Genomic DNA, 24,622 nt, shown 5'->3' on the forward strand with positions numbered 1-24,622 from the left:
AAGATAAAGATCCCATGAAGATAAGGAGATTTGTTGCAAGGCTGGCATAAAAGCTGAGCAGATGATCACAATCTCTGTGTGCTTTATGCTGCCTGAGGAGAGACCCAAAGTCCAGGCAGTGCTGGCTTATATCATTGTTTTCCAGGAGCAAGAGCCTAGTACTTTGGTCATTCCAAGTATTTGGGATTGTTCAGTAGAGCATCCGTTCTTGGTACCCAGCATATATTATTTTAAATTGGAGAATTGAAGCAACCAAAGGTGGGGTGATATCCTCATTCATTCTAACTAGAGTTGACTCTGGCACATTTGGCTACCTCAAGGTAACTCAGTACAAAGGATTGTATTCACTTGGATCTGATAGCAAGGAAACACTCCTATAGTTACAGATGTGATGTCACTGAGAGGCAAGCATGGGTTAGGCAGTGAGAGACATGCCATTTTGGAGCTGGACAAGACTGGATTTTAATCCCACCTCCAGCAATTAATTGCCCATTGTAAAATGCTGAGTAAGTTTAATAAAGATATGATCTCAACCACCTGTCAGAGCCGGAGTGAGGATTAAATTCAATTATTCTGTGCAGCACCTGGTGCATGTGAAGCCCTCAGTCCATACTCATTCAAAACTCACTCTTACCACACAGCCTCTCCCTCCAGCCTTGCTTCAGGAGGTCTCCTGTAACTGAAGGAGAGTGGAGCACTGGCAAGAGTGGAGACAAACAAATGGACTTTTCTTGCCAGCTGAAATAAAGACAACCCTCTTTGCTCAGCAGGAAGCAGGCTCCAGAGACTTGGGGATCTCAAAATATGGTCATGAGTCACAGGTGAGACAAGAAGGTCTTCCCACAGATCTGTGAATTAATCCAGAAGTGCAAGTCTTTTCTTTGGTTTTTACAGATGAATGGCACCCAAGTCCATACACTTTCAACTTGCTACAGTACTGGCTATAGGTGAGTTACTAGTGGCCAAAAATGATGGAAGGCCGTAGGAAAATTTCCTGTGCGGCACTTGAGACTTCCTTACCCCTTCTGTGGGCAGTCATTATCCCTTGTGTGGGGAGTAGATGGAGTTCATAAGCTGTGATATTATTTCTGGGCAAGGTGCAATAAGACGTGTTTGTTCCTCCCAGGGTGCAGATTACAGAATTGTAGTGAGGGAAGGGGGTGATGATACAGCATCTAAGGAATGTTTAGAGAGTTATACTTGCCCGCTTTATGATATGTGTGTCTCTAGAGAAGACTAGGTAGACTCCTGTCCATCAACATCTCAGTGTAAAAGAGCATTGCAGTTGGATGTCATCACCAGTCCCCTTCCAGGTCCCTGCAGCTATTGTGGTTAGCATTGCTGTTCCCATGGCTCAAGTGGCTTTGGACTAGTAGGTAATGGGTGGGGAAGAAACAGCTCCCCTCACCTCCCCCACCCCACCCCATCCCGTGTATATTCTGCTTCCTGAGACTTGGGCTATGCCTACAGTAAGTAACAGAAAGGGTTGGCGTGCCCCCAGCTCCCTCCCCTCTGCCAACTGCATATTGCACTTACTGAGGCTGGGCTGCAGGTGGCAGGCGCCAATCTACGATCCTCCCATGGCCAGAGGAACTCATTCTACACCATCTCTTGGGAGTAAAGTTGTACAGATACTGAAGACTTCCATCCTCAGGCCAAATGGTCAGGATCAGTGCAACTTACACCTGCCCTCACAAAGAAAGAGAACAAAAGGAGAGGCTGTGGCCATGGCTGCCTCCAGTACCCATTTAATTGGCATCTTGAATCAAGTACAACTGTTTTCAGGAGAGGTAACCCATTTTGGAAACCCCAAAAAGCTTCAAAACTTAGAGTTAATGAAATAATATTCTAAAAATAAAGTTGATAAAATGTATCTGAATGCATGCATACATAGACCTTGCAAATATCCATTTGATGCTCGCTTAGTTTCGTTAGGGCTCTATTCACTCTGACCTCATCATATGACAACCCACTTGACTCCTGTCTTCCCTTCTGTCCTTCTGCTTTGCTGCTGGTGTAATTCTATATTCTTTCTTTGCATTCTTTCTCAGAATGAAATCCTGAAAAGAAACCCCACTAGGCATGGATTCAGAATCCCCATGGCATGATCTGATACCACAGGCAATCTCTCTTCCTAACTCAGGGCCCAGGTAACACGTGGTAGCGCCAGAGTGTGAGCTGCCTGCTCTCCAGTGAGGGTTAGACCAGGCTTTGGGGAGTTGCCTTAAGTATAGCTGAGTTGTCAAATATGCAAGTGACATAAGCCAGAGGGGCGTGTGTTTCACTCAAAGGTGCTGACACAGGCCAATCTGATCTGGGACCAGTAAATGCTTAATCCAGTGAGACGAATGGAATGCATTCCTGCCAGTGCCCCTACTACTCTCGCACATGGCAATGCTGCTCCCAGGAATCAAGTGGCTTTAGACTAGTAGGCATTGGCGTTTTGGGCAGGGTTGGGGACAGGTATATGCTGCTTCCTGGAAAAGGACTGTCACTTATGTCATGGCCCCCAGCTTCACCTTATCTTGACTCAGATGCCCTCTCAGACTCCTATTCTGCTACTTTTGTGCCTCCTCTTCTCTCTTCATCTCTCTCTCTCTCCTCCTATCCCTTAATAACTGGCCACTCTGCATATTTTCCAGTCTACAACCCAAAAGGGAGATGGACACATTGATTGAGCTAGTTACTCTCTACCCACTTGGACAGTGTCTCTTGCTCCAGGTCCCCTCATTGGTTGCCCACTGGCCTATGGATACTATTAATTGAATTAGCATCCACCTCTGTCACTGCTTATGCACACAGGGACTGTCCCCATGGTCATCTTAATCTGAAGCTGGGAAAGCAGCGTTATAGATGATATGCCTGGTATTTAAGGAAAATCAGAGAAGAAAGGCATAGAGACAGGATGCATTCACATATTGGAGAAACCCGCTATATGGCAGACACTATATGTCAGGTACTGTACTGGGTACTTTATAACTGCATTTATCTAGTTAATTCTCAAAAAGACTTATCTTTTCCCAGTATCAGAGTTTGAGAATCAGAGAGCTGATATTTTAGCATGGCTCTTGGTTAAAGGGTCTAAAGAAGCCTCCTGCCCAAAGTTAGGATTGCCTTCTCTGAGCAACAGAATTCCCACAAATCTATACAGTCTTAGCTGAACAGGATGAGGGTTCCATTTAGTTGTAGGGTGTTCCTTTTCTCAGCCTTGTTTGTGTGCATAGACACAAACATACACCATGGACACTTCCAAAAGAAGAGTGAGTATAGGGAGACAGAATTGAGATCTCTTACTGTGGTAAGACAGAGCCTTTGGGGTCCTGGATCCCAGCCAATGCCTTCACTTACATTTCAACGTTTCCAAAATAGTTCTTAGAATTCCCACTTTAAAAATGAGAAAACAGACTCAGGAATGTTAATGGACTCTCTGTAAGAGTGCTAGCTGTGCCTTCCCATATTTAATCATCTCTTAACATTCTCTTGCACTCTAGCCAGACTTCCAACCAACTACCCACACCTGTGACTCTGCCTGAGCGAGTCCACCCTGCCCGCCTGTAGAGCAGACTGGAATTGCCAGAACTCTCCCTGCAGAAACCTTCAACCACAGCTGATAGAATTGTGTGGAATAACTCTGGGGAGACACGCACTACATTTGTTCTGAGGGCTCCTCAGTAGAATTCAGCTCCTATTCCCACTGTGCTAACTTGCTCAATAATCCACCTTATATTCTGTGCCTTTCCTTTCTCAGTTCCCTACTCTCCTGCCAGTGTTTCCTGGAATCAACACTAAATTAATAACTTGCTCTCAACCCTTGACTTAAGGTCTGATTCTAGGGAGCCACGAATGATGACATTGTCCTAAAATCACCCAATTAATAGGTGGAAGACCTGGGCGATCTGACCCAAAAGCTGTTCTTCATACTTTGAAGATCTATCCAGCCACCATGCTCCTGACCTCACAACAACTTTCTTCTCTCTTGCACTTCCAGTCTCCATCCCAGGGGAGCATCCCAACTCCCATCACCAGGGATGACCCATGTCTCTGGCCCCCTGGTGCACCCAAGCCAATCTCCTGTTCCATGTCATCTTATGGACTCATCCCCCTTGCCTGTGTGTGGGGAAAAGAAAGAGAGGTCAGACTCTTACTGTGTCTGTGTAGAAAGAAGTAGACGTAAGAGACTCCATTCTGTTCTGTACTAAGAAAAATTCTTCTGCCTTGAGATGCTGTTAACCCTACCCCCAACCCTGTGCTCGCAGAAACATGTGCTGCTGCGTAGACTCAGGTTTAATGGATTTAGGGCTATGCAGGATGTCCTTTGTTAAGCTAATGCTTGAAGGCAGGGTGCTTGTTAAAAGTCATCACCACTCCCTAATCTCAAGTACGCAGGGAAACAAAACACCCGGAAGGCCGCAGGGACCTCTGCCTAGGAAAGCCAGGTATTGTCCAAGGTTTCTCTCCATGTGATAGTCTGAAATATGGCCTCATGGGAAGGGAAAGACCTGACCATCCCCCAGCCTGACACCCGTAAAGGGTCTGTGCTGGGGAGGATTAGTAAAAGAGGAAGGCCTCTTTGCAGTTGAGACAAGAGGAAGGCATCTGTCTCCTGCCCGTCCCTGAGCAATGGAATGTCTCGGTGTAAAACTCTATGGTATATTCCATCTACTGAGATAGGAGAAAACCATCTTAGGGCTGGAGGTGAGACATGCTGGCTGCAATACTGCTCTTTAATGCACTGAGATGTTTATGTATGTGCACATCAAAGCACAGCACCTTTTTCTTTACCTTGTTTATGATACAGAGACATTTGTTCACATGTTTTCCTGCTGACCCTCTCCCCACTATTACCCTATTGTCCTGCCACATCCCACTCTCAGAGATGGTAAAGATAATGATCAATAAATACTGAGGGAACTCAGAGACCATATGATGAGCGCTGGTCCCCTGGGCCCACTTTTCTTTCTCTATACTTTGTATCTCTTTCTTTTCTCAGTCTCTCGTCCCACCCGACGAGAAACACCCACAGGTGTGGAGGGGCAAGCCATCCCTTCACCTCTGAAAATTTTTTCTTGCCAATCCATGGCCATAACACACACACATAAAAAGAAAACAACATTATTGTTGGCATTAACCTGAAATGCAAGGGGAGGGGAGGCTGGCTGACCAATACTAATTTCAGACAACTAAATACATGGAAATATTAAAGACCCACATCCCAAATCTATTAGATATCTAAAATCCAATGAAATGTTTAAATCCTAATAGTGAAAACACCAACTTATTCTACTTCTTTCCTGCCAAATATAATTTATTGGGTTTTGCTATTCCCATCCACATTTAACATGTACAGACACAAACCTAAGAAATAAAATAGTGAGGGCCAAACATTTTGAATGTATTTCATTTATCAAGTTGCAGCTCCTCATTAAGGTTTTGAGTTTCTTTAAAAAAACAAGATATTCTGCTAACTAATGTTTACTGGGTTAGAATTAGAGAACTGGACTACATTCCTGACTTCTCCATTCATTTAACAGAGTCACCTTGGGCAAGTTATTACACAAGTCTCTCTTGATTTATTTATCTGTAAATTTGCAAACAAAAGAATCATCTCATTTTTCCTACAAAACTTGGAAGGAAGATAGAATGATAAATCTATAAAAGCATATTGAACCCCTTGGGGAGTAGCCTTATCTACTTATATACATTAAGGTTATGTCAGTTTTCAGCTTCTGATGGTCTAGTCAAACCAGAGCACTATTTCCAATAGAATTTCTCCTTGACATTCACATTAAGTTACGTCCTCAGTCCTCAAATTTTAAGCTTGTTTGGCTTCAAGCAGAAAAAAAATAGGAATTAAATCCAAAAATTGAAAGAACTGGCAAATAAAATCATAGTTTCAATCCTTGAATCCAAGAGGACCATAGAAATTAGCTTTTTGGATCAACTTGAATAGCCTCACAACAGAAACAGCTGTTTTGTGTTGAAGCAGTTTAAATATTTTAAAGCTCATAGCTTGGAGAAGACTGTAATTCAGTAGTTTCTCTCTTTGCCCACTCTCCTCAAGTGTTCACTGTTCCTCCCTGTTACCCATAACTGTGATTTCTTTTCTTCTATTTTCTTTCTTTGCCTTTGCCTCCACTTAAGTTTATCTTTTCTCTTTCCCATTTCTGTCTCTCAATTGTCTTATCCTTCTCTTTTTTCTCACTCATTTTTATTGCCATTGAACATTTAACTTTGCTACATGTTGTGAGAGAGCAGGAAGAGGAGAAAGAGATGAAAAAAGCAGAATAAAAAACAAATACCTAAAAACTGCTTATCGTATAGAATTTGCTCAAAAGTATTCAGCGCCTAAATCAATAAAAATATCTAATATTTATGGAGAACATATTTACTTTAAGGAATCTCTACAGGCATTTCCTATAATCAAACAAGGTAGATGCTGTTATTATCTTCATTTTCCAGATAAGGAAACTGAAGCTCAGAAAAACAAAATAAGATAACCGAGGTCACCCAGAGAGAAAACGACAGAAGAGGGCACATAACCAGTTCTGTCTGACTCAAAAATCCATGTTCTTAACCACCATACTCTCTTGTAACAGGCATATCCCTGGTGCTTTCCTGACATCAGTTCATTTAATGGACATTAAACAAGAAATAGATTGCTTGATATATGCTGCAGCTGAAAAAAGCCAGACATGACTAAGACAGAGATTTGAGACACCAGCTCCAGCAATAGCTGTGTTAACTTGGCACATTATTTAAATTATCTGAGCTCAGGTTCTTAATCTGTAAAATGAGCTTATCTGTATCTACTCTTCTGTTTGATGCAGTGATTAAACCAGCTTGCTCCATGCCCTAGTCTATTAACTAGGCAAGCAAAATGGAGAAGAATATTCAAGAGAGAGGAAATAAGTCACAGAGACAGGAAATGGAAATGATTCTGTCTGGCTCATAGTTTCTCCCAGATACCCTCCCTCACCTGCGAGCCAGGGTTCCTCTTTCATGCTTTCCTGTGCCAAATTTTTTCTTGCACTTTCGTGCACCAAGTTTTTTCTCCATCTCATTACCTCCCATAAGTATAATTATTGGTTTTCTTATTTGTATCTCTCTACCCCACCCTGACCCCAATGATGCCCCATAAGATCAGGGACCAAGTCTGTCTTGCTAGCTATACAACCAACACACAGCCCAGTGCCTGGAGCACAGTTTGTGCTCAGAAAACACGTGTTTAATGAATAACTGAAGGTGTAAGGGCAAAGGGTGAGGATGGGGAGCGAGATGGGGCAGATGGCACTGGATATTAGGACTCCGTACTCACATTCTTCCCAATTGTCCTCAGGGTCTGTTGGAAATGCAGTCACAGTCTTCACCCCTCTCATAACTATGCCATCAGCTTCTGAAGCCCTTGAATCAAGATTTAAGAGGAGTAGCTGTGGCACAGAGGGACCCGGGAGAGACACACTGACCTGTGTCCCCAGAAAAGTCTGACTTTTGAGCACCCCACCCTCTCCTGTCATTTATCTTATCAATGACTGGAGACAATTAAGTCTCCTTGATGGTGTGAAGAAATATAACTGCACTTCTATCTAGATTCAAGGTAAATCACAAAAGATACATTATTAAGAGTAATATTATAAATTACTACCTGGGCAGTGCCTTCAAGGCCCATGAATCCAGGTTCACCTCCACCAGCCAACAACTCCAGAATCTATACCCAGCTTTTCAGTCCTGCTATGTACCTCCAGCTCTCTAAGGCACCTTAAACTCAAGAGGTCTGAAATTGAAGATAGTGAATGCCCACACCCACCCCAGGGCCCCCCAAAAAACTGCTACTTCTATTTCTCCTCTCAGAGAGGAAATGGGGAGCCATTCTTTACACTTCTGTCACCCTTATGCTTTGAATCTGAGCAGTTTCCTAAATTTGTCTCAACTCCCTTTTTCTTCATTCTTACTCCTTTGTCTTAGTTCCTCTCCTAAGGATTCCTGATAGACAATCATAATCATCTTCCAGAAGATCCCTCTGCCCCCAGGCACACCTCCCCACTGCCACCAGAATGTTTGTTTTAAATCATGAATCTTGTCACGACCTTATTGAAAATCCCCATCATATATGTGGTAAAGTCTGACTGTTTATATCGGCCCAGGCCCTCCTGGAATGACGCCCAATCCCTCCTGCCTCTCCCTGTCATCTGAGTCTGGCCCCCAAGACTCCCATCTCTGGCTTGTCCACCTGATAGCTCCTCAGTTATCTTCCCAGGCTCATCTCAGGCATCACCTCCCTTGTGAAATTTGCCCCCAAAAATCTCTCCAGAAAAATTAAGCACTTTTTTCTTTGTTTTCCAAATACCTGACATATCCTTTTATTATAGCAATTATCACATTTTTTTCATAAACTGCTTATTTTCATCAGATCAATTAAACTTTGGTTTCCTTGAAGGGCTACAAATTTTATCTATCTCATCCTTATTTATATAATGCTTAAAACAACATACAGTAGTAGTTCAGTATATGTGCATTGAATGAAAGAATGATCAAAGTCTGAAGTTTTATAGTTTCCATAGGATCCACAATAGTATATAAGGTCTTACAAGTGTACAACACTTATCAACAGTATAAAACCAATGTGAATTTGTTGCCTGAATAAGGAGCAGTACAGGAATGATATTCTTTGCTTCAATCAAATTCAAACATATGTTATTAATGCAAGATAGTGTTCTTGATGCTAGTGGGGGTTATATAGATTTATAAGACTGCACACTGACATTTAATGAAATTAAAATAGAGAGATCATTACCTAAACAATTAACCCTAACAAGTACCTAGAATAAAATAACACACACTAAACAGGGGACTTAACACTCAAACTGGGCCAGTCTTTTCTTTGTATCCCGGACCCCCATTTCTGCTCTCACAGCTTCCAATAGTATGTTGCCAGAGCCTTTGCCACTATGGTAATAGATTAATTAATTGTGCAGTTATTTGCTTAATATACTTTTCCCTATGAGAATATCAACTGTATATGAATAAAGTCCGCACTTGTCTTATAGATCCCACCATCTCTGGCATCCAGCACAGCACCTGATGTATAGGAGGTGCTCAACAACTTTGACAGAGAGAAAGAAAGTATAATTCCATATCAATGTTGAGGATCAGATAAGAATTCACAGAGGAGATATGCTTGATACAGAAACCCTTAAAAATAACAAGAATTGGCCAGGCGCAGTGGCTCATGCCTGTAATCCCAGCAGTTTGGGAGGCCGAGGCGGCCAGATCACCTGAGGTCAGGAGCTTGAGACCAGCCTGGCCAACATGGTGAAACCCCGTCTCTACTAAAAATACAAAAATTAGCCAGGTGTGGTGGCATGCACCTGTAATCCCAGCTACCCAGGAGGCTGAGGCAGAGGAATTGCTGGAACCCAGGAAGCAGAGGCTGCAGTAAGCCAAGATCACACCATTGCACTCCAGCCTGGGCAACAGAAAAAGACTCCATCTCAAAATAAATAAATAAATAAAAATAACAAGAATTAGGCTTTCAGATTTATTGCAGACTTAGTGAATATTCCACATATTTTTCCATTATATTTTTTTAGGTACCCATTTTTTTAAATCTGTAGTTACATGTCTTTCAGCTAACTCTGCAATATCTACTCTTTAAGGATACTTATGGAAAACTATAGCTTTCCTCCATAGCTTACAATTTAGCTGCAGTTAAAAGAGTTTTTCCAACAAAACAATCAAATAACTGTGGAAGCTGGAATAAAATTACTTTCCTCACAGGAGGTACAGACTAAGTGCTATAGTCATTTCAAAGGGAGCAGAATCACTCACTGGAGACCTGGGTGGTTGTCATGGAGAAAGTAGGATTTTTACATCAAACTAGAAGAGGAGGAGACCATGAGTGGGGGCTGCCAAGAGCCCAGATAAAAGCAAGTGGAGGACAGGGCATGTGTTTAGAGAGAAGCAAAAAAAACAAAAGGAGAAGAGGCTCAGCAGCACCAGGCTGCAAATGCCAGCAAAGAAATGGGGACGTTCACTGATACTAGAGGATCCAGTTCAAAATGTTAAGAAATAAAAAACAAAATGTTTGGGGAAGAATAATTTAGTAATAATTGCAGGAAGACTAATTAGGAGGATAATGAATATCCAATTGGGAGTAATTAATTTAGAAAGATACAAAAAAATAAGTATTATGAGATGTAAAATAGCCAATTTACTTTCCCATTGTTAAAGCATCTCTCAGATTTTGTGAGTGGGTGACAGGAAAGTAATAGGACCTTTTCAAAAATGGAAAATAACACAGGGGGAGCCACTCTTGAAGGCAACAGGATAATTTTGGCTTTATTATACATGTTTGCCTTAGGGACAATCAGAATAAAGTGTCCCAAGGAAAATGGAGATGTAAGATTTTACTCTTTTATTATTGTTGTGAAGATGATGATGATGATGATGGGACTTTGTTGGTATGAGCTTTAAATTTGAAATGTCATTAGTTTTGATTTTAGTAATGCAAACCCCTTTGTCATGGAGTCTTTGCTGTGATTGGAAGAAAATGGAGTTGGGTGGGGGTTGGGAGGGATGTCATCAAACCCGAATAACAGATTTTAGAAGGTGAATGACATTGAGATGAGGAGTTCCAGGAGAAGGTCTGGTGGCCACCCTTGTGGGTCACTGGTGCCATTACTTTAGAGAATTAACCCTTTTCCCATATCTCAATTTGGTTAGACTAGAGGAAACTTACTAGCAGGAGGACACTAATTTATATTGAGTGGTGAACCTTTCCCTCATGCAGTTATCTCCCCAGCTAAACTAGTCTTTAGAAAGTTACTTGGAGATCAAAGACTTCCAGCAAAGAGAAATGGATAAACAAGAAAGACATCGCATCTAGTCTACATGAGGGCTCATGTGACATTCCTACTCTACATCCAAGTTATTTCTCTTCTTACTGAAATATTCAAGTCCACTACATTTGATGTCTTTCTCCCCCAGATAGGATGAAAGGAACTTTTCAAGGCTTGTGCCTTTTTTTTTATACTTTCCTTTCTTATATTCTAGTTCAGTAGTCCCCAAATGCTATGACTGCCACTGGAGTACCTGGGGATCTTGTTGAAATTAAAGTCAGGGGCCTTACACTCAGACATCCTGATTCAGGATGTCCACAGTAAGGCCTGGGAATCTGGATTGCTGGCAAGCCCTCGACGGGTTTGGAGACAGCATTGAGTGACTTTGAACTGATCTGATTTGGCAGGCAGGTTAAACACGAAGCCTCCACATCTACTTTACTGCAAGCAGATTCCCATGTGCTTATTTTATTTGTTTTCTCTTTTGCCAAAGGTTTATTTAAACACAGATTCTCATCACCTTAACAAGAATTGGTCAATTGTTTATTCAAGTTTAACTTGACCTTTTTATCAATGTTGTTTTTCTTCAACAAGGTCATAAAACATTTTTTAGACGACCACTATTAAATTATAAGCACATTTACTTATTCAAGAATTATTTCTTTAACATCTTCTATGCACCAGGCAGTGTGCTTAGTACCACAGACAGCAAGAAAGATAAGACCTCTCTGCAGTTATATTCTAGTGCAATGGAGGTGGAGTGGGGTGAAAAAGACAACAGAGAAGGAAATAAATAAGATCATTTCTCAGCGTGATTAGTGCTATGAGAAAAATAGGCAGGGTTCTGTAGGACATATTTTGGAAGGGAGGGAAATAACCTAGACAGGGTGAATAGGGAAAGCCTTTCTACAGAGGTGACTTTCCAACTGAGAGCTGAAGAATGAAGAGCCAGTCATGCTGGCTGTTAAGACCTGGGTAACAGTGAAAAGTGGTCAAAGAATTGCAAACCAGGAAATAACACTGAACTGTAAGGTGAGACAAGGGTGGTCAGAAAGATGGTGGGAATAGTAAAGGCTCTGGTGATGACCAAGTTCAATGTGAAGTGGAGAGCTCCTCTGTTAAAAACGAAGTGGTCAAGGAACTGAGAGTTGATTGGATGTCAGAGTCACTAAATGTAGTGACAGGAGCTGAGCTAGAAGCTGGAGTGTGTAAAGTGGACAGATCAGTGATAAAGGTAGATGACAACAAGAGGAGGGGGAAAGGGAGACTTAAGGAGAACACATTGATTTCACAGAAGCAGGAGGCTTTGCTGCGTGATGTCCTGGAAGCAGCCGTGGGCTGCAGGGAAATCACTCCCTATCTTCTGGCTGGAGAGACAAGTAGTTCAAGGAAGTCAAGTTTCATCTACTTGAGAAAGTGCAAGAGACACAGAGTGTTGGGAGTCAGCCAAGTTTCATTTACAGAGAGTCTTGGAAACAAATATTCCAGAAATCCCTGGAGATTAAAGGGGAATTTGATGGCCACAAAGCAGAAAGTCCAGAGGCCACAGGGGAAGGTGGATTTTGTTTTTGTTTCTGATTGTCAAGCAGAAAAGAGACCTGGTGAGTGCATATGTAGAGACACACAAATTACAGTCTAAATAATAATGGACAAATGGGGAGGCTTTAAATTCACCAGGTCCCTGGGATTAAAGTACTATAACTACTACTACTGCTGCTGCTGCTAAAACAACAATAATAGTAGTTATTATTTATAGCAGTGTAATAGTATAAATATCACGCCATTTTTATATTTTGCCTGTGCTAAGTACTTTCCATGCGTGTGCACCCATAACCCTATGGTCTGTCAAACCACAGTCAAATTTTATATTTTCAGTGACAACTTTATGTACTACAAATCACTGATCAGAGTAAAGAAGTATAAAGGGCTTTGAAGTAATCCTGGCAGTCTCTGGAGAAGATAGCAGACAAACAGTTTTAGAGTTAAAACTCCAAATAGATGGTCCAATGGTATGGAAGATTTGGAGTGGCCGTTTTAGGGGGTGATATGCTTTGGCTGTGTCCCAACCCAAATCTCATCTTGAATTGTAGCTCCTATAATCCCCACCTGTCATGGGAGGGACCAGGTGGGAGGTAATTGAATCATGGGGGTGGGTTTTTCCCATGCTGTCCTCGTGATAGTGAATAAGTCTCACAAGATTTGATGGTTTTATAAAGGGCAGTTCCCCTGCACACTCTCCCTCTTGCCTGCCACCATATAAGACAGGCCTTTGCTCTTCCTTTACCTTCTGCCATGATTGTGAGGCCTCCCCAGCCATGTGGAACTGTGAGTTCATTAAACATCTTTTTCTTTATAAATTACCCAGTCTCGGGTGTGTCTTTATTAACAGCATGAGAACAGACTAATACACCGGGCTAAACACGGGGCTATACACGTTGGCATATGGTATTCAGGGGGTTATTCACACAGTCCTCTTGCACTAGAAAAAAAAAAGCAGCGCTCTTCAACCTCAGCTGGTGGAATGACCATGATGTCTGGAGGTGGCTCCATGAACAGTGCTTCATTCCTCTGTTCTATTGCTTAATTTGCTAGAAAATTACTAATTATCCTTGAAGACCTAATTCCATTCATTCATTCACTTGTTCATTCCACAAATATTTGAGAGAAATTATTATAGGCTATAGACCATTCTAGACACTGTTGGGGATACAATGGTTAAAAATTTTGTATACACACACACACACACACACACACACACACATGCATATACTATATACGTATATGTATATGCAATCATGTGTATCATATATATATATATATATATATATATATTTGCAATCATGTTTATATTCCCTAGGAAACTTTCCCCACCACTCCCTCCACCTCTAGGCTGATGACACCATGCATTATGCCCACAGCACAGAATTTATTCATTTACTTTTCCAATAACATGCTGACAACCCTATATGTATATATCCAGTCCATTCCTCTCCACACCATCCTTTCAACTCTAAGTGAGATCATGTTACTTTTCTACCCAGAGCCCTACAAACGTTCCCTAGTTTACCCAGAGTAAAAGCCAAGGCCCTTGACAGCTTGTTTGGAGGTTCTAGCAGGGGAGCGCAGCTACTCGTATACCCTTGACCAAAGACCGGTCCTCCTCTATCGGGGATGGTTGTCCTCTTCGACCGAGCGCGCAGCTTCGGGAGGGATGCACATGGAGTGGTGAGGAAGGAAGGGGACCCCCGCCTAGCCAGCCAGATCAGCTAAATCAACCCTGGCGATCAATGGGGTGGCAGATGTTGCAGCCAGATCGCCCTCACATCCAAGCCAAGGTCCTTAAAATTTTCATCCCTACCAGAGGATGCCACCTTGTAAATCCCATCTTCCATGTCTTCTTTTACTGTGAGAGTTGTAAGAAGGATGTGGCAAGATGAACAGTATGTGGTAAATGGACTCATTCATTCTACTGAAAAGATAACTACATTTTTGCTCTACCTTGATGCAATTTTATAGAGCAGGACGTCAAGTAGACTTTTCTGGATTCCTTAGTCACTCTTCACTTGGGAAAGAGGGAAGGTCTCATACGTGAATGAGATTGTATACTATGATCATAATAAATTCTTAAATTATTGTGATAATTGCTTTAGAAAAATAAAACATTTTCCCAGGAAAAAAAATACATGATTTTTGCAAGCACTTAGAAAACTGAAGTGGTCATCAAGATTTATAATTAGCCTTGCCAAAATTTTAAGTTGTAATTTATGATTTTGAACTATTCTGTGCATTACAGAGTGCTCCCTAAAAACAATAAAAGTTTCAATCTCAAAACATCTCCATTTTGTATCTACATTCAGGTGCACAAACTAAAATAGTACTTGAAGATGACGTACTTATTAATATCCCAAAAGTCATAGTTGCTCAGAATGGTTGAGTTATGTTCTATTGCATTACAGGCAAAGCCAGGACAAAAATCCAGGGCTCTTTCCTCTCTATCCTGTAGATGCCATTTCTCATTGCTACATTTTCTGTGAAGAAGCTCACTACAAAATGTATATTCAGCATGCCATGCTAAATTGTTCTGGCGGCTTATATGAAATATGCTCTCCTTGATACTATTTTAAAACAAATATGTTAAGTTCCTTATCTAGTATACCCACACTCGTGACTGTGCTTTCAACATTTCTCCTTCTTTATTTTAACAGAACCCCAAGTTTCACATGCCTGAGGATGTAAGAGAAAAAAAGGAAAATCTTCTACTCAATTCTGAGAGATCTACTGGGCTCTTAACAAAGACCAGTCATTCACAAGGAGGGGATCAAGCTTTAAGTAAGTCCACAGGGTCACCAACAGAGAAGTGGATTGAAAAACGTCAAGGAGCTAAGACTGTTTTCAACAAGTTCAGCAACATGAATTGGCCAGTGGACATTCACCCTTTAAACAAAAGTTTAGTCAAAGATAATAAATGGAAGAAAACTGATGAGACCCAAGAGAAACGAAGGTCTTTCCTTCAGGAGTTTTGCAAGAAATACAGTGGGGTGAGTCATCATCAGTCACATCTTTTTCATACGGTATCCAGAATCTATGTAGAAGATAAGCACAAAATCTTATATTGTGAGGTTCCTAAGGCTGGCTGTTCCAATTGGAAAAGAATTCTGATGGTACTAAATGGATTGGCTTCCTCTGCATACAACATCTCCCACAATGCTGTCCACTACGGGAAGCATTTGAAGAAGCTAGATAGCTTTGACCTAAAAGGGATATATACCCGCTTAAATACTTACACCAAAGCTGTGTTTGTTCGTGATCCCATGGAAAGATTAGTATCAGCCTTTAGGGACAAATTCGAACACCCCAATAGTTATTACCATCCAGTATTCGGAAAGGCAATTATCAAGAAATATCGACCAAATGCCTGTGAAGAGGCATTAATTAATGGATCTGGAGTCAAGTTCAAAGAGTTTATCCACTACTTGCTGGATTCCCACCGTCCAGTAGGAATGGACATTCACTGGGAAAAGGTCAGCAAACTCTGCTATCCGTGTTTGATCAACTATGATTTTGTAGGGAAATTTGAAACTTTGGAAGAAGATGCCAATTACTTTTTACAGATGATCGGTGCTCCAAAGGAGCTGAAATTTCCCAACTTTAAGGATAGGCACTCTTCCGATGAAAGAACCAATGCTCAAGTCGTGAGACAGTATTTAAAGGATCTGACTAGAACTGAGAGACAATTAATCTATGACTTTTATTACTTGGACTATTTAATGTTTAATTATACAACTCCGTTTTTGTAGTTTGCATTCATTTTCTAAAACCCTGTATATGCTTAATGATGATGAGCTCAAATCAGCTGTAATTTTTCTATAATTCTCTGTATGAGAGAAATTCAACTAAGTGCGGTTGTCTTGATTTAATGTAGATTTTTACCAAATAGTATGACACCAATTGGCACAAAGTTATGGGAAAATCACCTACAGGAGATGTAAACAACTTGAGTTACTCTAAAATGTTTGGAAAAGAGCTGCTTTTGCATTATGAATTACATTGTTGAAGCAATAACCTAGCCAGCTGTTGCATTAGCTAAAGCAGCCTCTTGCAATAGCAGGAAAAAAGGATCTAAAATAGCATGAGTGTATGTCTGTATCCTGGAATTTATTGTCTAAAATGCATGAATATATTTTTAGCAGTCTGTGGCATATTATTAATCAAACTGTTGAATTGTTTTCTTACACCCTGGAAATCTTTCTATCAACTATAATGATAAATCCATTTTGAAGTGATATTTTGGACTTAGGCATTTTACTCTAGATTGGAAGGCATTATGTGATTTACAATATGAGAATATAGCAGAAAAACCAGATGAGGCTGTGGCTTTTTATATTCAACAGCCAATAAAAAATGCACAACATGCTAAGATCAAAGCAACCAAAGCAACCTTCTTCTTGTAGAAAAACTTAAGGGAATTGATTCTGTTCTCTTTTGAGCCCTCCACAAAGAGATAAAATGAACACAAGCACTAAAGGTCTACATTTCTGAAGCAGGCAGTTGAGAAGCTTAAGTCTCATCAGATACAAATGTGCTCCTAATTCTGGTTTAATTTGGCAGAGGGGAAATTGTTTCAGGGTGGAATAATCATCAAAAACAAAAGTTGCCATTCTGAATATGGAACTCAAACAATAACAAAGTTTTATAAGTATATTATTTGAATCAAAGCATCATGTACATAGCTTTATATGTGGAATACATCCTAAGAATAGCTTTTGTTTTCAGTTTAATTATTCAGCTTAGGAATGACTTTTTAAAAACTAATATACCACTTCAAAGATAGGTTATGTTCTAGAGAATAAACATAAAAAGAGCCCCTAGAAATATGTTTAATAGGCTTATGCATAAGTAAATTAAGGTATTTTCCTTTTAAGTTTAAATATTCTATACTAACAAAGTCAGATACCATTGCATTCAAATATTAAATCAAAGTCCTTAGAAAAATAGGTCCATGTGTCACCCTTATGAATAGTTGTAATGCATTTTGGAATTTTTTTCCAAGGGATCCTAAATTAGATCCCTTGGGGAAAAAAAGGGATCATTTTGGATGGGAAACATTTGGATGGGAAACCTACTTTAATTGGCCGACTTTTACGCTGAGTTAAGAAAATCACAAGTCTTTCAAACCCTGCTTAAATGCTTTTCCTGAACATCTTCCTCTTCCTAAGCTATCATTTTTTTCTTATCAGTAAATATTCAGTAATGGCTTTCGAAGAACAGTAGGTATTAATATTTGAATGTTAATAAACCAAGATAGTTGCAGTCATACTTATTTCATTTTGATTTTCTATTTCATGGCTGAGTATTCATGAATTGCTTCGCTCCTTACCCACACCTGCCGTGTCCCATCTGTGTCTCCTAAGGAGTGAGTAAACTGCAATGGGCTGAGAGATCATAAGTATTAAACCTTCTAATCCAACCTTTTACTACTTTTCCATGCCATTAACTCTTGCCTCTAGACCATACACTTAAGCTGTGCTCTCAGTTTTTAAGAAGTTTTACTCTGGAGTAATCTAAGTTACATAATTTAAAATTTTGCTACACCATGTAGATTCCTAGTAATTTAGGGAAATTGAAATTATCTTTTTATGGAGAGAGAAAATAGAAAATATTCCAGAAGCCTGAAATTTTATTCCTAAGCAACACAAAACTTGCTTTATATGAAATCTGCTATAAAGAATAAAGGCAATTTCCTCAAAGGTATTCCTAAAACTATATAAGGAACAAACAAACAACTTTTCAGAGCTTTAGAAAGAAAAACATGGAAACAACAGTCCTACCTCTCTTATTGGCATTTGTAACGCACTGGGCAGGGTGGAATGCATACCTATATAAATGTTTGGCTTTGATGGTGGAGAGGAGGGATGAGCGGAAGAAAATGATACGCAGTGTTCTCTACGGAAAGCTGTTACGTACTTTTTGCTGTATATGTTCCTTTCCTGACCATTTCCAACAAGCCCATGTCACCATGGGTCATTCTTTTCCTAAATGGGCTCTCTGATGCCAAGTGACACCCTGTGTAGGTTCCAAGTTCCAAAACACATGCAAGTTCCAAAAGCCATGCATGTTTTTGCCAAGTAAGAACAAACTTTTTATGTACCTGCTCTTCATTTTAGATGGCTTATTTTCATGTTAGGACCAAAGAAGCCAGTCATCATCCTGGATTACTTGTGAGTTTAAAACTCAACTCCATTTTTCTCTCCTGACTTATTTGGCTTTGCAGACCAGCTCACATTCACCTTTGTCATTTCTGCCTGTGCATAAATCCAGGTGGGAACACCACTGTTCTTTAGGACCATCACAATTTCATGAATTTAATTCCTAAAGGCAAGTGACCAAATCCAGACTCATCTTCCAGATGTCCACAGTTCCCATTTTAACATTAGGTGCAATTATAAGTCCTCCAATTAAACCCTAAGGATCCTATTTGTTTTTATAGGCAGCAGTAACACAATGGGCAGGCCCCTTCGCTCTGTTATTCCCGTCTGGAATTACTATCAGGGTAACAAGTTGGCAATTAAATCCAAAACCACAGTTATGTAACCTGTAAACTATCTATAGATGTGCAATATTGATGTGATTGTGCCCAGAAACTGCCATAAACTTCAGTGGAAACGTATGTACAGGACATCCAGTTTTTGGATTTTCTCAAACGTTTGGAAATATCCATTAATTCAATGGAAATGTGAGGCCACATGCTAGATGTCTATAAAATATTCTCTAGCAGAAAATAATAATATTATTATCATTAGGGAATTAGCAGTTCTAATTCAAGAACTACTTGTATGTCATTTTTAACTAGAAAGAGGAAAAATACTTTTACATTTTATTCATGTATTATTATTCTTATCTCCTAAAATGTATAGTGTTTAGCAGAAGGAATATATAAGAAGATGCAGAGAATTTTGCCCTTTGAAAAGATCACTTGCTGAATTAATAGAACTTGAGATTAGGCTAGGACTACAGTAAACGTCTCCCTCCTGTGCATTCTCATATGGCCTCTCAGGGCATCCCAGCCTCTAGGCCTTAATGGGGTGTGGAGAAGCAGACGTTTTGCCCAGGGCTAACCCTCCCAAGATGCTCTGATACTTGAAAAAGGATTGGCCAAAGGCGTTTAATTATAGCTCAACTACCTGAGAACCTTAGGCCAAGGCTAATTCAATTTAGTCCTACATTTAGGCTCATACCTTCTCAATCTCAATCATGATCATTATACAGTAATCGTATGCATGATCCTAGCTAACATTTATTCAATACTTACTGGGTGTCAGGCACTCTTCAAGTAGTTTACATGCATTAATTTAATCTCCATAGCCAGTCTAACATAGGTACTATTATGTAGCCCTCTCCCTTTCCATCTATCATAAAGGAAAGTAGAGCAGACTATAGCTCAGTAACTTGCCTAAAGAGACACAGATGATAAGTAGGTCAGAAGGCAGGGTGAAGCCAAGCAGCAAATACCATTACCAAACTCTTTGCTTAGAATATTACAAACAAATATTTACTTTTGCTTTCTGTTACCTCTATTCAGGATAGGTAGAGGCAAAAACAATGTATTGGAATCCTGAAATTTTTTCCATACAAATATGGGTGTGTGTGTGAGTGTGTGTGTGTGCGTGTGTGTGTATTTAGCTAGTTATCACATTTCAAATCAGCTTATTTCTTTATTCCTGCTGAGTTAAACTGACAGGTTCAAAGATTTTAGAAGAAATTAGGTTTCCTCCCCACAACATTTTTTTAATCCTTAATCATGGGAAACAATGTTTTTAAGAAGAAAAAATAGTTCCTGGAACAAATTTAGCCTTATGAAAACAAAATATCATTTCTTTGACAAGAAATTCCAGACAGCTACAAAAGCAGTCAAGGATAAGCAGAATCTGAGAGGAAGAAAGTTCAGGCGAACTTTCCCCACATAGGCCCCCGACAGCCACTGCAGATGGTCGTGGTTCAGCAAGCTAGTCACACACAGTGAGAACCACGCCTGCTAGAAACAGAGCAACTGTGCATTGTCCCCTTCTTCCTGAGTCTCCATCCCTAGTACTAGTTTGTAGTCAGATTACCCTGAGCCTACACAGGAAGACTGCAGAAAAGAATAGAGGAGCAAATTGACTTAAACCAACTGAAAAACACCATGAAACCAGGTGAAAATAAATAAGCTCTCGCTAGAAGATGGCAGACATTTCCCAGGCCTGTGGACATTACCTGAGGAAGGGCCAGGTCTGGGGAGTTCAACAAAACATTGCCTCATATCATTTCATTCTCAGAATTCCCTAGTCAGTCACATCTTAGTTTTTCACCAGGATCATATGCTTCCAGGCAAAAGTATTTAAATCCATTTAAGCAGTCATCTTTTTCCATCTTTAAACCTCTCCTCAAGTCTCACACTATATTTGGAATGCTCCCCTCTCTATATATCTGGACATTCATTTCTTGTTAACTCACCAAGGAATCTCTTGAGATTATTCAATTTCAAAATCTCATCTCTTTATGAGCTCCCTGATAGGCAGAAAAAGACAGCATGGTTTTCCCCTGGTGTAACATGTATCAGATTATTCTCTTACCAATAAATGCAGGCATTCTTTCCTCAATTTCTTTCATCAGAGAGGTTCATTAATTTATTTGTTCATGTGCTATCTATCTCACTTTATGTGAATATAAAATATCTGTTGTTGTCATTGGAATGTCTTAGGTCTTCCAAGAGGAAAGGAACTGTGTCTGTTGAATTCACTTTGTGCCATGTCTAGCAAAGCACTCAGTGGAAAGCGTTACTTTAACAGATGCTTTTGATGCTGTTGTTTAAAGGTTCCTGTACAACTTCTTTTAGTGTAGAATTTGTATATTTCTGCCTGTGACCTTCAGGTATCTATAGGACCAGAGGATCTGAAAGGAAGGTGCTAGAGCAGGGCAGCTGAGGGAAGGGAGCTGAGCCACACACCTTTTCTACACTAATAGTCATCCCTTGACCTGAAGGATAGTTGCAGACACAGCAATCTTTTACATTTCTAAGAAAAGGCAGTTGCTTGATTGTTTGGGGAAGAAAATGTTGAAAAAAAATGCATGATTCTGGTCAGTATAAGAGCCATTTACTGAGGATGTACTCAGTAGCAGACACTGGAAAAATATTTTACATACATTCATTTAATGACATGAAGAGTAAATCTAATCGTTTCCAAAAGTAACTTTCAAAAAAATCTAAGTCGAGTATTTTTCCACGTATCATTTCATGAATGAGAAAACTGAGTATCAAAGAGGTTTAATAACTGTCTCTCTGGCTCCAAAGCTGAGACCATACATTGGCAGCCCATGGCGCAGATCTGGCTACAGATATGTTTGGTTTGGCTGACAGTGCGTTTTACTTAACATCTGAATTAGCTGCCAGCCTTGGGCCTCATTAATGACAGGGGATTTGTTGCCCTACATTCTATATGCCCACCTGAAAATAATTGGACAGAGGCAAGGTCAGTCCCTTTAGATGAGGTTGGAGATCTCTAGTTGTTCACACTCTTCACTAATCCACCATCACTCATTCACCTTACTTGCCTGGCCCCTAAGCATCTCACTTTTCAAGTCCTGCTCTGAAGTGTGTATTCCTTCCCCCACCAAGCTTCCAAAGGAAATCAACTCCTGAACATTCTTCTTGACCCTCTTTGTGTTGTGTAGGTAGTGAGGTTATCCCACTCTGGGTTTCCATATCCTTGCTCACAATGCTGCTTGCCCTTTGGTCCTATATCCAGTGGGATCTCCAAACAGTATTTCATTGTTTGGGGAAGTCTCTTTTGACCAATGACAAAGATGTTGGGAGAAATCCAGTACCGTTTTTTGGCATCTTTCTGTCGTAGCCACTGGGTCCCCTGGCAACGACATTCCTTCCCACCTCCTTCTGCAGAGATGAGTCATTCTCCCAGGCTCTTGGAGCTCTAGTATCTAGGGACAGAAACTGGCTCCCACTGCTGCCTCTAGACTGCTATTCTATAACCTTCATCCAAAAATCTCTTCTGTTTTGCAGGTGTACCCACCTCCTCAACTCTGAAAATTACCTGCTTCCCAGCCTTCTCTGAGGATTCTTCTTTCTGATTTATAACATGCCTCTCCATCCTACTTCCTGCTATTATCTGGGTGATTGTAGCACCCCCAGTAACATTCTACTCTCTTTGCTTCTTAATGCTCTGACGACCTCCTCCTCCTCCTCCTCTGCCTCCTCTTCCTCCTCCTCCTCCTCTGCCTCCTCTTCCTTCTCCTCCGACTTCTATACTTAGAGAGCTAGAGAAAACAGGAGAAGGGATAACTATGACTTTTGTCCTCAAATACCAGGAAAACTCTAGTAAAATACACAGTATCTCATTTCATGCATTCATTTGCTGAAAATATTTCCAAAGTTTAGAAAAATGATTTTTGGATGTACTATATAATAAATAAAAATGCCCTCAGAATGCTAGAGTATCTACCAATTTAAAAGAACAGTATTATTTGTTTGACTGTGATTATCCTTAGGAAAAAGTAAGCCCTGATTTAACTTATCAATTTCTGAAAAAATAGTGTATGGACCACCTATATCAGAATTAACCTAATTTTTGTTAAAAACCGATTCCCAGACCCCATCCAAGATATACAGAATTGGAATCTCTATGAAAACCACTTGAAAATCTCCTTTTTAATAATCTCTTGGGGTGCTTCTTATAGACAACAGAGTCTGATCCTTGTGTGTGCGTGAATTTTTTAAGTCCTGGTTGATTATAAGTGATAATAAAACCTGCTCTTTTCATTCTGTCACTGTGTTGAAAAGTTAGCAACTCTCAGCTCAGAGAATTGTCAGCGGGTATTGGTACCAAAGTCCTCTGTGGGATTTTGACCAGCACTGAAGCAGAAACTTGGTGTCCCAAGTCTGCCAAGTGCAAGAACTAGAGCTGAAATGATGAAGTGAGTGATGGGGACAGCACTGGGCACTGCCCAAACTTTTTGAAAGCTTTCAGAATGAAATGGGGAAATGGAAACTTTCCTCTGTTTGAAATACAAAAGACAAATGTGTACTGAAGGCAATTTTGGCAACTCAACTTCACATTGAACAAGTGAAGACAATATGAGTTTCTCCAATAAAAACTAAAAAGCTGTTTTCAAATTGACCTAAGATGATTGAAAATGGAAAATATTTGCTATTTGGGTTATTAGTTTGAGAGCAGTGCCCCAGGAAATATTTTGCAATTTAACTTAAATGGTTATAATGTACATTTTCTTGAACTTCATTAAAGGATTTGTCTCCTTTTGCCTTTCTATTAGGTTGAACCATATGACATTGCCAACATTTGACTGACTCTGACATATAAACACAGCCCTTTCATATGGGTCCACTAAGAGTTCTCTTGCTACCTACCCAATTCTAGCCATATTGGCTCTCCTCAGAACTATTGGAAATAGCCTCTGAATAGAAGTCCTGCCTTTTTTATTTATTTATTTAAAAATTACTTCTTTTCTCTTTGCTTTTTTTCTTCTTTTGGTATTTTTAATTGTGGCAAAATCCACATAACATAAAATTTTATCATCTTACCATTTTTTGGTATCCTTTTAATGAATATTTTCCTATCCCTCCCCATCTGACCTATTTTTTTTTTTGAGACGGAGTTTCCCTCTTGTCACCCAGGCTGCAGTGCAGTGGCACCATCTCTGCTCACTGCAACCTCCACCTCCCGGGTTCAAGCAATTCTCCTGTCTCAGCCTCCCGAGTAACTGGGACTACAGGTGCACACCACCAAGCCCAGCTAATTTTTGTATTATTAGTAGAGATGGGGTTTCACCACATTGGCCAGGATGGTCTCAATCTCTTGACCTCGTGATCCGTCTGCCTCAGCCTCCCAAAGTGCTGGGATTACAGGCATGAGCCACCATGCCTGGCCACCATTTTTTAAGTGTACAGTTCAGCAGCATTAAGTGTAGTTGTGCAAGCATCACCACTATCCCATCACATACCTTTCTTCCTTATGAAAAATGGATACTCTGCACCTATTAAACAACTCCACTTTTTGCCCTCCCCCAGCTCTGGCAACCACCATTCTACCTTTTGTCCCTATGAATTTGATAACTTAAAATACCTCATATAAACAGAATCATACGGCATGTGTCTTTTCGTGACTGGCGTATTTCTCCTAGCATAATGTCCTCAAGGTTCATCCATATTGAAGCATGTACCAGAATTTTTTTTCTTTTTAAGGCTGAATAGTATTCCATTCTCATTGCCTGGCCTCAAG

General features: G+C 40.3%; 1 protein-coding gene across 1 annotated transcript in view; it reads left to right on the plus strand.

The window, feature by feature from the left end:
* CHST9 (carbohydrate sulfotransferase 9) overlaps positions 1 to 16,763 on the plus strand; it is a 278,082-nt gene extending 261,319 nt beyond the window's left edge. The window contains exon 6 of the mRNA XM_030810619.1: positions 15,041 to 16,763. Within this exon, the coding sequence (XP_030666479.1) occupies positions 15,041 to 16,132 (1,092 nt within the window). The 3' untranslated portion in view covers positions 16,133 to 16,763. The remainder of the gene's footprint in view (positions 1 to 15,040) is intronic.
* Positions 16,764 to 24,622: the final 7,859 nt, after the last annotated feature.

Source organism: Nomascus leucogenys, chromosome 4 (assembly GCF_006542625.1).
Source record: "Nomascus leucogenys isolate Asia chromosome 4, Asia_NLE_v1, whole genome shotgun sequence".
Taxonomy (NCBI): domain Eukaryota; kingdom Metazoa; phylum Chordata; class Mammalia; order Primates; family Hylobatidae; genus Nomascus; species Nomascus leucogenys.